At 37.3% G+C, this 16,071-nt stretch overlaps 1 protein-coding gene across 6 annotated transcripts in view; it reads left to right on the forward strand.

The window, feature by feature from the left end:
* The window catches only part of LOC126483954 (2',5'-phosphodiesterase 12-like), a 171,292-nt gene extending 157,040 nt beyond the window's left edge, over positions 1 to 14,252 (forward strand). The window contains exons 7-8 of one of the 6 annotated variants that reach the window (XR_007587794.1): positions 4,351 to 4,480; positions 13,093 to 14,252. Coding sequence is in view for 5 of the 6 variants with exons in the window: in XM_050107243.1 (XP_049963200.1) it covers positions 4,351 to 4,458 (108 nt within the window). In the remaining variant the exon portion in view is untranslated. The remainder of the gene's footprint in view (positions 1 to 4,350; positions 4,481 to 13,092) is intronic. The other 5 variants (XM_050107243.1, XM_050107246.1, XM_050107247.1 and 2 more) reach the window with 5 other exon arrangements.
* Positions 14,253 to 16,071: the final 1,819 nt, after the last annotated feature.

Here is a 16,071-nt window from a genome sequence, read left to right on the forward strand (position 1 = left end):
CTTGCTTGGATGGAGTCATATCTTTAAAAATTATGTAGCAAATTTGATCTGGGAAAACAAATATGGTATTCCATAATGTTCAGTCCTTGGCCTGCTCCTGTTCTTGGCTTTCATAAATGATTCACCTGGGACATTGGAGGATTCTTCAAAATCTGTGATGTTTACTGGTAATAATATACTGATAGATGGCCTAACACATCTCTACCAGACACAGGAAGGAGAATACTAGAATGGGCTTACAACTGGCTTATGGTCAACAACTTAACCCTTAATCTTACAAAGACACTTACAATGTAATCGCACAAGAGAATTACTTTTAGGTATTATAAGTAGAGATCAGTAGGCACATACTGGATGAGACTAAACATGTGAAGTTCTTAGACATTCAGATTGATAACTATTGTGGCACAAAACACAAATGAACATTGGATTTTGAATTGGTTTACTGAGTACCACACACAATGGCACAATGTACAGTAACATGGAACTACACACGGAGGTAATACAAAGTCTGTAGCATGACAAAGTGTCCAGATCTCGAAAGCTGCACATAGCTAACAGTTAACAGCATGGCTTGGACTGATCCTGTGAGGCTAACATTGTCCTACATATAGGTAGTTGTAGCTGGTATTGTAGATGCAGTGGAGGCTGATGGTGGAGCCCCTGGTGTTGGTCCCCACATTTGCAGCTACTGAGCCTTAGTTCAGCATATAAATAACTTACGCAGTGTGCTGAGTTTCTCAGGCACCTGGCACAGCATACAGATCTGCAGTCTGGTGCATGGCGAAAGGGTGTGGTAACTGCTGGTTTACCACAATAACAAACAGAGATGACATTAGCATGTGGGTAATTTAAGCAAAAGTTTGGTTCTGCCTGATTTGGACTTAGAAATCTCTCTCATTGTTTCAATCTGCAGATGGGATTGCTAGCACATTTTGTGTACTTTCACTCATGATTTTGCAATAATCTGGGGCAATACAGGAAACGACAAAAAAGTAAAAATTGATGACAGAACACCTTGCTGAAGTATCTTCAGAGATCTAAAGATTATTACACATACATGCCAGTATCTACACTCCCATATAGTGTTTGAGATTAATAATATGAGTGAATTTAGGATTAATAATGCAGTTCACAATCCAAACACTAGAAGTAAAAATAGTTTCCATAGAGGCAATGCATTCCCATCTAGAGGTGAAAATGGAATTTTCTATTATAATGCCAAAAGCTTTAACAGGTTACCAGCAGACTTCAGGCAGAAATTTGATAATCCCCAGATATTCAAAAAGAAAATGAGTTCCTCATTAGCTGCTCCTTCCATAATTTATCAGAATATTTGGAACCTGACATGTGAATTTCATTACTCCAGTGTCTATATTTTACAATTATAGAACATAATCTCTGATCAGTACCTACATTCAGGAAAAATGCTAGTTCTGCCAGTTGACACACACAAAAGTACAGACACAATCCTATCTAGAGACATAATCCAAGCTTTAAGAATTAATAGTTCCTTCCCCAGGTCCCTCTCATCCTGGAATCTAGGTGACCTGTCTTTTCTTTGTAACCTTCTTCCTCATGTTGAGATTTATGGAACATAGTGTGTGAATGAGTCAGGTAGCTTAAATAAAAAATTTTCTTACATGTTTCTTTTAGTCTTAATTTTATGAGAACACCAACTTTCCCACAAATTTATTTTTCTCTCACTGTTTGGACCATTGTTGAAACTACATTTACTGGAGATTTCTCTGTCTCCAGTACTCCTTTATGAGTTTGTTGGCCTGCTTCCTTTATTCTTGTGTCCCAGCTTATTACATTATTTAGCTTGAAATCCTTCTAAATTTTGTTTTCAGTTCCTAAATGAACATCTTTGTAACATTTGGGAGTCAGGGTTGGTAGATTTTTCTTGATCTTTCTAGACCTTCTTTAATCTTTAGTCATCTCATTCTTTTTTGAAAGAAGTTGAATAACTGGTTTTTTGTTCATTCTGTGTTGGTGGTGGAGAAATATCTGCCTCTTTGTCCCCATGAACTCCAGCAAAATTCTCTTCACATTCTTCAAGACTTATCTTTTTCAAAGTTTTCATCTATCTTCATTACTGACTGCACTTGCAATGATTTTCCTTACAGTTATTTTCCTCTAGGTGTAGTATTTTCAAACAACAGTTCATGAAAAGGCATTCACGGACATAGAAGCAGCACTCTTGTTTTGACCCTAGTGTTGCAGTGTCTTATTTGAGCATTCCAGATCATGTGCTTCTTACTGTGGATTTTTTTTGTCAATCCCTGTATATATACATATATTTTTCATTTTTAAGAACCACCAGCAATACCCCAACTTCAACAGCAGCCACCTATTACATACCAAGAAATCCATTCCGTACAACCTAGCCACCCATGGCCATTGCATTTGTAGTTACAAGCAGTCCCTCTAAAAATAACCAAGGGTCTCACTGAGGCCTTCCAAACCATAATTACCCTCCCAACCTTATACAGGAACAGATCTCCCATACCTTATCTCTCCAGTGACACACAACTTCCCAAAGTTAGCTGTCCAGCCACAGAGGAACATTTCCCTCATGACCCAGTATCGGAGCAACTGAATCACATTCCCTGCTAGGTTTCTGACTACCTCTCATCGTGCCCTGAAATAGGAATGTCCTGTCCTCTATCTTTCCCACCCCTCCCACAGTGGTATTCGACTGCCCACTGAACCTACACAATTTCCTCGTCCAATCCTGCCCAACGCCTACTCCTAACCCCTCGCCTCATGGCTTATATCCCTGTAATATGCAAGACCTGTCCCAGACATCTAAGACCATGAAGCAGCAGGACTGCCCAGTTGCTGAGCACACTGCCCAACACAACATTCTTCATTTTGGTGACTGCTTCACAGCCTGTGCCATCTGGTTTCTTCTTGACAATACCAGATTTTCTGAATTGCAAAGGTGGGAACCCTCCCTGCGATATATCCTATGTTCTTGTAACCCTCCTGGCCCTAACCTACCTCATCCCTGCCGTATGCAACCACAAACAGTACTGTACTCTTTCCTGCTATTACTCCCCCTCACTGCCCTAGCCTCCTCCTTATCCCCACCACCCAGATTGCTTTTCCCATCATGTGCAGTTGCTCACAGTCTGGCCATGACAGTCAGAGGTAGTGGTCATATGTGTGTGTGTGTGTGTGTGTGTGTGTGTGTGTGTGTGTGTGTGTGTGTGTGTGTGTGTGCGCGCGCGAGCGCGCGCGTTTGTGTGTGTGTATTCTGCCTTTTTCAGGAGAAGGCTTTTTGCCGAAAAGCTTACTTGTTTAACGTCTCTTTTTTGTGTGACTCAACATCTCCACTATATGGTGAGCAGCAGTCTATCCTTTACATAATATTTAACAATGTAGAAAGGATAGACTGCTACTCACCACACAGAAGAGGCGCTGAATCACAAACAGGCAGAGTGATTTATTTATTTATTTATTATAAACATTTTAGGACGAAGCCCTTCTTCAAAAGGACATGTGTGTGAGTTATTCTCGTGTGAAAGTGTAAGAATTTTGTACTTCTGAAGAAGGACTTTGTCAAGAAGCTAAAATATTTCTAGGATTCTTTTGCATTGTGCCTGTCTGCAACTCAGTACCTCCCCCTATGTGGTGAGTAACAATCTATCCTTTCCATATTGTTGTTATTCCATCCTGGACTTTTCATTGTTTGATTTCATCTTGAGATTCATTCTCCAAGAGCAGCTTATTATAATCCATTTCTTTTAATGTTCCCCAAAAAGGTACTTAAACTTCTTGACATTTTCATATATCCTGTCTCCATTTCAAGGAATTTTGCTCAGTTTTATCAAGAATTTCATCTCTTATACCAATGTTATGACCTTTGGTTGGCTTTCTGGAGGTTGATGGTCCTCTGGGCCTTCTTCAGCAAAAGCAGGCAATTTAATTAGAAAGTTGGCTTTATTCTTTTGTCATCAAACCATGAGTTCCAAATTCTTGTAACCCTTTTTTTGGCACAGTTGATCAAGAGTTTTGGTTTTGACCATATTGTTTCTTTACAAAATGTTGCATATTATGATATCATTCATATGTATTCTCTCTCATTTTGTTGCTGTTTTCTCTTAAATGCTATTTTTTAAATTGTATTAAATTAAAAGTATAAATTACAAATGTTGTGTAAAATATTACAATTTTTTCTTCTTTTTTAGCTGGCCTTGCTCATCAGACTGATCCTACCCTTCACTGTTCATGTATTTTCCCTTACAAAAGTCATTATGTTTTATTTTAAACCAGTCTTACATGTACAGCTAGTTTCATCAGAGCTGAATACAAAATGTGTTATGTAGTCCTCTTTGTTTGTAGATTGTGCCTTTACCTCATGAAGAAGAAGTCAAGGAACATGAAGCAATACCAAGTGTAGTTTTTCCATCTGATCATTTAGCATTAATAGCTGATATCTGCTGGATTTGAAATGTTCTTTATCATGTTTACAGTAAGTAATATTATTATATTTTATATGTGATTAGTACTGTATTATTTGTGGTTCTGAAAAGGAAGTATCTAGTGAGAATGTAATCTTATGCTACATTCTTAAAATTAGTACCCATATCCTCTTTTTGCTGCAAATCCTTATTACTTTCATGGGCTATTCCAGTTTCAGTGATCGTATATTCACTGTAAATTGCAGTTTGTACCCAAAACAACTTCTTGTTGTTATTACGTACAAGCAGGTACTGTTTTTTTAATACTGTTGTTGCTCTGTCACTGACTACTGCTGTACCCTGAGACACATTTAATCTTTGTACCTACTGCTGCTACTGTCTGTTGCTGGAAGTGTTGGACTGCATTGTGTGTCTGGGACATCATTTCTTTTGTTTCTGCTGAATGCATATATGTGTGTGTTGTTATCCTTTTGTAGAGGATTTGTGTGAACTTCACAGTATCCTTGCTGCTAATTTGGATACATTTCGGTACTTTGAACACTTTTTCCCATTGACTTGGAGTCATTTTCCTGTGTGGTCTGCCATTATGGTTTTGGGTTTTATGGAGTACTGACCTTATATAACAGTTTGTTTCAGTTTCAGTACTCTGACTTGATTCGTAATAAAATGGTGTATATATCCTGTAGTCCCAAAACAAGTATATACTCGTTCCGCACCTGTAAATAGTATGATGGTAAGCAGCGTTAGTCTTGTATGCTTAAATACTAGTTCTAAATGACAAAAACAATTATTGACAAAATTATTTAATTGGGTAGATAAAAAAAATCCACTGACCAAGTGGCGGCAGAGTACACACATAAAAGCTGGTTGTAATTGGCAAGCTTTCGGAGCCAGTGGCTCCTTCTTCAGGCAGAAGGGTTGAAGGGGAAGGAAGAAGGGTGAAGGAAAAGGACTGTAGAGGTCTAGGAAAAAGGATAGATTTCAGGACAGTTAGCCAGAACCATGGGTCAGGGGAGACTTACTATACCATAAGAAGGAAAGATTGATTGTTGGGCACTGGATCAGAAGAGATGTGAAAACCTGAGAGCTTGAAGGTGAAAGACAGGGTAATATGCAGACAGAGATTACTGCTTAAACATCATGAATGAGTTAAAAAGAGTGAAAAGCTAAGTGCATTGTATGTAACAGAGGTGGGAAGGGGTGGTGAAAAATAGACAGGAAAGACAATGAAAGATGCAGAAAACTAAAATGTAGTGAAGTAAAGATTAGTTACAGTGAAGAACTGCTGAGATGGAAGAAATTAATGTAAATTAAGGCCAGGTGGGTGGCAAGAACCAAGGACTTGTTGTAGGGCTAGTTCCCAACTACGGAGTTTCTCAAAACTAGTGTCTGGGGGAAGAATCCAGATGGCGCGTGTGGTAAAACAGGTGCCGAGGACACGAATGTCATGTTGTTCAGCATCCTCTGCAACAGGATATTGTGAGTTGCCAGTAAACACCCTCTGCCTATGCCCATTCATCCTAATTGATAATTTGGCAGTAAGCATGCCGATGTTGATGGCCAAACAGTGTTTACATAACCGCAATGTCTCAAAAGAGGGGGGACAGCATGCCACACTGCCTCCTCATCACTTCTACCCCTACACGACCATGCCTGCCCACTGCATGCTGCAGCAGCCGCCATCGTGGAGCAATGAAATGGGCGTCAGTGCCATCATTGGTGTTTTCTGTGACTAGTAATCTCTGTGCCTTGTGAGATCAGTGCTTTTTTTTCACAGTACCAGCTCTTTTTAATTTGGTACCAGTGCTTTTTTTCGTACCCATCATTTTTTCGGTACCCTGCATTTTTTTTCATGTGCTGAATTTTTTCTGTACCCTTCAATTTTTATTTGCCATGTGTTTTTCCATGCCTAGTGTTTTATGTCTGTATATATGTATGAGGTTCTCCCATCCCTAGAAGGGAGGAGTGATGTCACTCATGAAGCATTCAAATTCAGGCAGAGATCGGTCATCCATACATTCCACAGGGATGCTTATAAAGGCCACCTGGGTTGGCCCCCTGGTGCCCTACCAAAGAAACAGCATTATTTAAGCAATTATAAATGAGTGCTTAGCCTGTTCTGTAACTTGTATTATTCTTGTCCATTCACTGTGTTCAGTGCCACACACAACGTATACTTCACTGTATCTTACATTGGCTCTAGAAAGTAATATGTACCATAAATCAGAAACCCAAGTCTATTTTTTTTACAGTTTACTGCATTAGTGGGTCTCATTTCAAAAGAGGTTTTGCTGTCCTGATCATGTGATTGTGGAATTACTTCAGAGACTTTTTCCTCTAAAGCTGCACATTTTTGCTAAGGGTTATGTTTATTTCATTAATGAATCAATAATCCATGGCAGTAGGAGTTCATATATGTCTGCAAGTGCTGGTTTTCATATATAATTAATGTTTTTTGATCAAACAAATTGTTGCTACTGGAGGAATTTGTTACACTGTTACTGTAGGGATGCTGTCCTGAAAATGATCTGTAAAGGTTATTTGCTTAAGTGAACATTGACTTAGAGATGAAAATATAAATTTATTGAACAAACTTCCAGATTATGAAGTAGCAGCTAGCTTCTGTAGAGACAGTGGGTATGGTGGTTCATATATTCTGGTTCATTCATCAGTAAAATACCAAATTAAGCAAAATTTCAATAATTTAATTGAAGAATGCACATTTGAGAGTTGCTGCATAGAACTTAAGGACTATAACATGCTTATATTCAGCATATATCATACCCCTGTTACTCAATCTCCTGCAATTTTCTGGTCAAACTTGAAAATTTACTCCACCTACCCAAAACTGAAAAGGTATGTAAAAAAAAAAGTTGTTTGATCTGATTTTAATATATATGTGAGAAAAAATGACAAATTTGCCTGTAAGATGAAGGAGCTCATGTCCACACATGGTTTTATTCTAAATTTTGTAGAACTGACAAGGGTAACTGCTTCGTCGGTATCCTGCATAGATAGCAGTGCTAGTAGCTTAACAACACATGTGAAACAACACGTGTCATATATTAGCTATTATGGAGACACTGTCTGGCATTCTACATCGGCATGACTACCACCAAATTATCAATTAGGATGAATGGGCATAGGCAGGGGGTGTATACTGGCAGCTCGTGATATCCTGTTGCAGAGCACGCTCTACAACATGACATTTGTGACCTCAGCACTTATTTCACCACAAGCGCCATCTGGATTTTTCCCCCAGACATGAGTTTCTCAAAACTCCACAGGTGGGAACTTACCTCACAACAAGTCCTAGGTTCTCGCAACCCCCCTGATCTAAATTTAGGTTGATTTCTTCTGTCTCAGCATTTCCTCACCGTAACTACTCTTTGCTTCACTCCGTTTTAGTTTTCTACATCTTTCATTGTCTTTCCTGTCTATTTTTCACCATCCCCTTCCCATCTCTGTTGCATACAATGCACTTTTTACTCTTATTAACTTATTCATGATGTTTAAACCGTAATCTCTGTCTGCATATTACCCTGTCTTCCACCTTTAACACTAGAACAGGGGAAGGAGTAAAAATGACCCCTGTCATACATTTTTTGTTCATTGTCCTATCCAGTTTATTTACTTCTTTAATGAAATTATATGACTTTTTCTAATTTTTTCTCCTCTTTCTGAAGATATTTTAGTATTTACAATATATTTTAATTTTCATCGCCATTTTATTCAGTATACCTGCAATGGCGGAAGGTGTCAATTTGACCCCACTGTAATTTTTCTTCTGAATATAAGTAAATTATCCAACGATACAATCGCAACAGTGAGAAATAATGCAGAGCAGTTGCTCCTCATTGTTGCAAGTTGGCTCGTGCACATTCTAGTCCACCACAGCTTATGTTGTGTCACTTGGGCAGTTTCTGTCTGTGAAACACATTTTCGAACACATATTGCTAGCATGGACTTTCTGATGAAGAAGTGTTACATCTCTTAGAGAATACCAAAGTTGCATTGGAAATTGATGTCACTGATGAAGATGATGATTATGTACCTGACACAAGTTCAGATGAAGACACTGTGAATGAGGGACGGTTAGTGGAAGAGGATTCCGTTGCTGATATTTGTCAAATCATCACCTCTTTCACCACAGCAGGTACAGTTGGAAGTGTTTACAATGATGATTGCAAGGGATGAAACCATGTGGGAGATTGGAAATTATTCATCTTCTGTAAGGCAATCAGCTGTGAATTTTCTGAAGGAGAGAGGAGGTCCCATGGCTTATGCTTGCCAACGAGTAGACAGCTCTGTCATCAGTGCCTTCCGTCTTATTTATGATGAAGCAGTGCTACGTCTCGTGAAGAAATGCATAGAAACAAATACTCAAAAAGTATGAAAAAACAACAACTGGACTGTGTCACTTGAGGAACTGGAGAAGCTGATAGCCATAATGTATGTTTGGGGTGTATTGTGCACTAAAGGTATGTCTGTGGATGATCTCTGGTCACACTCTTGGGGGCCTGCTTTCATCAAGGACAGATTTCAGGAGCTTCTCAGATTTCTTCATTCTGATGAAAAATCAAACCATGCTGAACACCTGGCAGCCAAAAAATTTGCTCTTGTATCAGAAATTTGGGGAAAGTTCATTGAAAACAGTATTTGCACTTACCACCTTGGAGAAAATATAACCATTGATGAGCAACTGTTACCAAGCAATGCAAGATGCAGGTTTACTCAATTCATGTCCAGCAAACCAGACAAATATGATCTCAAATTCTGGTTGACTGTTGATGTAACGATGAATTATGTATGTAATGCTTTCCCATACCTCAGCAAAGAGGACACACATAGAAAGAAACAACCACTTGGAGAATACATCATTCTGCGTCTCATGGAACCATTTGTAAATCAAGGAAGAAATGTGACCATAGACAGCTTCTTTACATCTCATCAACTTGCTAAAAAACTCAAAGAAAAGAAAACTTGATTAGTTGGTGCAATGAACACCGTGAAATCCCCGATGAAGTAGGGAAGCAAAATGCTGAAGTCCACTCCACCACAGTACCGCACAATAGTGGCAACACAGACTGCACCTTGGCTGTGTAGCAAGGGAAGAAGAATAAAAATATCATTCTTCTGAGTATGCTGCATGCTGAAATAGCAGTAAGCAAGGAAGGAAAGAAAAAACATGAAACCATAACGTTCTACAGTGCAACAAAGTGTGGGGTGGACGTGGTTGATCAAATTACCTGTAAACATACTACGAAGGTTGCATGTAGGAGATGGCCAATGCATGTCTTCTACAACATACTGGACATGGTGGCAATAAATGCATGGGTCATCTATAACATAGTAACAAACAAGAAAATGGAAAGGAAGAAATTCATACTTCAACTGGCAAATGAACTCAAGGGAACGAAAGAGCAAGAACATCAGGCAAAGGAAGAGGATATGGGAGTGAAATCACTTAAAAAGCAGAGGAAGTGCCAAATCAGCCTCTGCAAAGGCAACAAGACCAGCAAAAACTGTGTAAAGTGTCACAAAGCCATGTGTGGAAAGTGTGCAGATAAAATGGAAATCACATGTGCTAAGTGCATCATTTGAGTGAAAAGTAACACAGAGCTGTTTGTAAAACACGTGTGAGAGTAAAATGAACTGAATATACTAAATGTGTCTAGAAGGTTGTATGAATAGTTAATAAATTAAAATCTATAGTTAAGAAACTTGTTAGCAGTAGCAACAATAAATTTGTATGATTATTGTTGTTCAAATAAATTAGTAATTATTATTTGTAATTGTAAAGAATTGTTGTGATTACTAGAAATAAAATATAGATTAAGATAGATTAAGTACTTGTTTAAGTCAAATATGAAAATATTTTATGTGGGGTCAAAATGACCCCTTTCCGCCATTTTAGGAATGTCAGAAACTCCGCCGTTCTAGTGTTAAGCTCTCAGGTTTTCAAATCTCATCCAATGCAGACCCCCAGCAAACTGTCTTTCCTTCTCATCCTGCATGGTAAGTCTCCCCAACCCATGGTTCTGGATGACTTTCACAAAATCTACCCCTTTTCCTAGAAGTCTACAGTCCTTTTCCTTCACCTTTTTTCCTTCCTCTTCAACCCTTCTGGCTCTGAAAGCTTGCCATTTACAACCGTCTTTTATGTGTGTACTCTGCCGCTGCTTGGTGAGTAGATTTTATCATCTATCCAATTAAATAAATACTAGTTCTTTCTCATATAGCATACTAATGTAGTTCCCATTGCAATTTTTGTAGTGCAATGTCAGATTTTGCTATAACAGTGAAGATTTTACCATATGGTTCACAATGAAATTGAATATTCAGAAAATATGCCATTTGCATTGTAACTACTGATCATCCTCTAGTACTCCACTGCTTGCTGAAAACTATCCTGACTGTATAACAATTAATAACAAATTCTTCATTCCTTATCCCCCATATTCAGCGTAGATTGATGCATAACCCAGTAAGATATACAGAAACAATGAAAAACACTATATGTTGTCTAAGCCTGCATGAACATTCAGTTTATCTTGACCATTATGGATGTGTTTAAATACTATAGGTGTGATTACATTAAAGATAATTCTGGATGAAACTGCAGCCAATCAACATTTGGTTGGTTCTTGACTCTGCTCCATCATCACAAGCTTTTGTAAATCATATTTCTGTAACAACGTTATGTGTGGTGTAAGCTCAAAGTCCACATTACAGTTTTATGTTTCGATATCATTGTTTTATGTCAACAACTGAAAAGGGAGCAACACACTTATTGATGTGTTTTATTATTTCACTGAACATAAAACATAAATAATAAGAAGATAAGAGTCACTGCTTGACAGGCTGAATGTGTTTTGGTACAGCTGAATTTTCAAGGGATATGGCTCCCGGATACCATACATTAACTGGTAACTGACATACAGAGATTTGAAACTAGTTACTGTATAAACAATTATTTCAATCAATGAAAAACATGAGGGTTTATTAAATCTTCAAGAATAATCTGTAATGGAAATGTCATTAACTTTTTAGATTATAAAAAAACCTACATATAATTTTAATAGTATTTAAATTTGCCTTGCATGATGGCTACCAACCAATCAAAACTATTAAGCGTATAATTTTTCCTAGATTTGGCAACAGTGCTAGATGGGGCAGTATTGATAAATAATAACTGCCAGGGATAAAAAAAATTACAGCAGCCAGAAAGAGTGCTCCAAATAAATCCAGACTTGGAGAATGCATAGAACTGTATATCAGAAATAATTGATTATGCAACAGACATATGCTATACATGTAGATCCTTCTCTTATGTGGCTAGACATCAGTGTTTCACTAAATCCAGGTAGTGAAGCAGAAGTGCCAGTATACCTTTCTGAAGTAAGAAGCATGATTTCTACAAGTGAATGGATTTGATTGAGACAAAATGACCAGTCTCCTTAAAATGTGTTTTGGTATTGTTATATCTTGACTTTATCATCTTGTCCACAATGGATTTATGGTATTATCGACTGTTGTCTCAAGGCTGGAGCTTGTGGCTGAACATCTCATGCATGCTTTTGTCAGCTTAAGTTGTACAGAAGACTACTGTGGGAAAACATCATTGCCTAACTGAATTAAAAAAGGTACTGTTTGTAGATAAGCCCCCTTTATAATGTCCTACAATGAAGGTTGCATAAGCATTGGATACTACATTGGTGACCACAACCTGCAGGCCTGCATTGTTGTGTAGGGTGATACATGTCAGATATGACAATTTTGGGTGTCACTGACTACTATATGTCATCTCAGTTCCTACATATCGAGAGCAACCTAAAGAGTAGTTAGCTCATTTCGGTAATTTTATTGCCCAAGTTACTTCCTCTACTTCATCAACTTCATATGCCATATTCCAACAGGGTAACATCCAGCCAGTGTGTAGTGAGGAAAGCATAAATATTTTTCAAAGTATGATGGTCCCATTGCCTTTCCTAGACTGCTAGTTTGCCTCATGTGTCACCTATTGAATATCATACCTCAGACGTAGTTTGCCAGGAACAACTTTTTAGGCCACTGTCGTCCAGCAACTAGTGCTGATGCTTTGTGGAAACATTCACAAACTATGTTGATGGAAATTACTGAAGAATGTACCAAGACAATCTGTAATACAATGCCATGATGTGGGGAGACTAAGTTTAGCATATAGGATCTTCTCACTATACTAATATGTCACTGTCAGATATTGTGTGCAGTTCTGTAATCATGAGTATAGTTTAGTGTTCTGAACATGTAGTATAAAATCTATCAAAAAATCATGTGCATCCTTCTTTTCATAACTGTTGGTGTATTACTGTAATTGGAAGAACTAGACAGAAAATAAATGATGATTTTAGTGGACAAACTGCCACTTACCTTGAAGATGAAGTGATGTCCAGCAGACTCACAGATAAAAATTAGCTCATAATTACTGGCCTTTTGAATTTTTGTATTTCTTGTGCCTAGCAGGATGAAGAGGGATGTTCATTTTTCCAGATTTTCTTTATTCAGTCTTAACATTTTGTGTCTGCCATACAAAAACACCATTTTGTGATAATTTTGTTAATTTGTTTACACTCACCTCTGTAGAGAATTAAGAGACTTATATGATGTTTCTTTTTGGCAGCTGATGGTAGTTCCACCTTCAGAATTTGGATCCAAAGACTGATCAACAACAATAAAGCTCACTTGTTGTACCTGTATCAACAAAACCAAAGGAACACTCGGTATTAAGACAATTTTTGCAATTTAAAAAATAATAATCATATGTTGTTCTTGCTATGTATTTTTGTTGCAAATGGAAATTTATTTTATTTTATATTATTTTTAAGATATAATGTGTAGTGCTTTCCTTGTACTAGAGAATCATATTAACAGGCAGGTACCAAATGCCTGGCTGGTATGATACTGAGGTAGATGAATGTTAGATTAGAAAGGTTGTTCACATTGTTTTGATAAAGAAAAGTATCTCCCATAAATACTAGCATTCCCTAAAGATACGCAACAGACACAAACATGAACAAAATGTGAAACAAACAGAAGTTTCATCCGACAAAGAATTGGAGAGAACAGTTCTGTTCAAGAGGATGAAAAGTAACCCAGTATAAGAGAGAAATTTATCCTTAATTTACGATTTTGGGTATTACTAACATTTAATATTTGATATTTCCTTTGTCGTGAAAAGGTTCACACTCACTGTAAAGATAGTGATTTTATACCATTGTCTTTCCTGCTGGATGCAGAAATATTTGCAAAAACTAACAAATTAATCACATTTCGGTCATTTGTGTCTGCTGTACACCAGATTTTTAAAACCTTTACTACATTGTTCAGATGGCATGTAATTTTTAAACTGAGTAATAATTGGACTGTTTTAGTTCTGTTTACTTTTTTATTGGCTCCATTTTTATCTCATAACAACTTTAAAATTGTGTATTTGTCTAAATGTTTTTATGACTGTATATTACATAAAATACTTTGAAATTACATTCATACATACAACTGGCACTCTACAATTCCCAGTGTAAAACCATGGTGTCTAAAGTCAGACCAAACAAGCTGTATTTTAAATAAATTTTATTTCATTCAGTAGCATAATTGCCTTTATTTTATTATTTTGTGTTGGAACTACTTATTTATGAGATAACAAATAATATATCGAATGTGATGAACTTGGATATTTATTTAATGCACAGTTATACACACAACATAATGGGGAGAATGGATACGTACAATAACAATAAAAAGATACTGAACCGCAAAGAAAATACACAGAGCAAAAAGTTGTGACAACCAAAGAAAATAAATCACTGAGATTCTAACAGAAATATAACAAATAAATTTGTCCTCCTTTCACACATTTTCAACATTTTGTTTTATTTTTCATCTAAAGACTGCAGGCTCCTATTGGCAGTTTGAAGATGAGTGACAACTCTTTTTCAAGTAATTGAATAAATAACAGGAGCAGTTGCTTGCTTCAAAAAATTATTCATCATTGAATAAAAATTATCAGAGGTTATTTTCATACTTTTTTACTCACAAAAACAATGCAGTCACATATACTTTAGTCCAGTATTTAAATGTACATGCTGTAAGCAATGTCTACCTCTGTCCATCTTCATAGCACAGTGGTCAGTGTGTGTGGCTGCTGTGCAAAAAAACCCAGGTTTGATTCCTGGAGCTGGTAGGAATTTTTCCTTGGTGAGAGGGCTGTAATGGTTTGTACTCAGCCTCGTGATGCTAACTGAGGAGTTACTTGAAAGAGCATAACAGTTCCACGGTCTAGAAAGTCTACAATGGCTGGAAGAGTGGTTTGCTGACCCCAGGCCCCTCCATACTGCATCAAATGGTGACGCTGATAGATAATGACACAGCAGGTAGTCAGTTCCAAATAGCCGGTCTGGGCCTGAATGCAGAGCTTTTGTTATCGATAGGGGTAAGATGTTGCAAATCATACCCCTAACATATTGCTGGTTATTTGGAATGTTCAGAGTGGGCAGCACCTCTTTTTGGGAGGGGCATTGTTTTGCTGTTACATTCAGCAATGTGCAAGTGCTTCCAGTCTGGCGCCAGAACATGAGGGGAGAATCATCATTTGGGTTTAGTGTGAAGAGGTTGCATGTAGTTGTGTAGCACTAAAGTTATTTTAATGGTTTGTTGAGGTGACAAATTATGAGTATGGAAGTACTATATCGATTGGTGGGGTGATAGTGAGTAATGATTCAGTTTATTTGTAGAAGGTGTGCATAATTACCTATGAAATCAGTGGATGATTAACAGAAGCATGTTAGGGTCTAGGCTTTGCTAGGAAGTGGGTTACTTGCTAAAAGACAGTAAATGAAGTGAAATGATCTTTACTGTTATCCTTTCAAAGCAACATTTTTCCACCTAAAATTTTGAGGAACATTATGTTTATAAAGTAAAGAGACACACTTTCATGTTAGGCAACATACTGAAATTTATTATGCAACAAAGTGTATTCTTTCTGTTAATCATCCTCCAGCCATGTCCAGTCTCTGTAAGTTATTGTAAAAGGAGGTAAGCAGGAGTTTACAGTTGGTTTACCATGAAAGGATTGTGTTTTGGTGAAGAAGAGTCAAAACTGTGAACTTTGAAATGCAATAATGAAGAACAGTTGTGAACAGTAGTGTGATGAGTCCATGTGCAGAGAGGTTAAAAAAGTGGGCCTTCACCAAGAAAATAAGTCTTGTGTGAGAAGGTCATAGACAGAATCATAGATTACAGCAGTTTGAGTCAATCAACACTACAACACACAGGCAGTTACGCAGTTTCAGCACACCATCAATGCGTACAAGCCAACAGTTGCAGAAAGAAATGTGTCACAAAAATGCCAATTGCACTGTAAGATATTAATACAAAGCCTCGTAATTTCTCAGTCAACTAATTCTGTAACTTTAAAGTAATTTCTAGTGTATGTATGTACTGTTTTAAATACATCAATGTTCTTTACTTAAAAACTCTAATATAATTATGGAGAAACTATTGGAAAATAATATTGTAAAAACTTTGTTGTATGAATGCTGGCAAACTCAGGTAAGTTCATGTAATATAGAATTCAAAGATCTTTTTCAAAGTTGACTATAAT

This window comes from Schistocerca serialis, chromosome 6, assembly GCF_023864345.2.
Source record: "Schistocerca serialis cubense isolate TAMUIC-IGC-003099 chromosome 6, iqSchSeri2.2, whole genome shotgun sequence".
NCBI lineage: Eukaryota > Metazoa > Arthropoda > Insecta > Orthoptera > Acrididae > Schistocerca > Schistocerca serialis.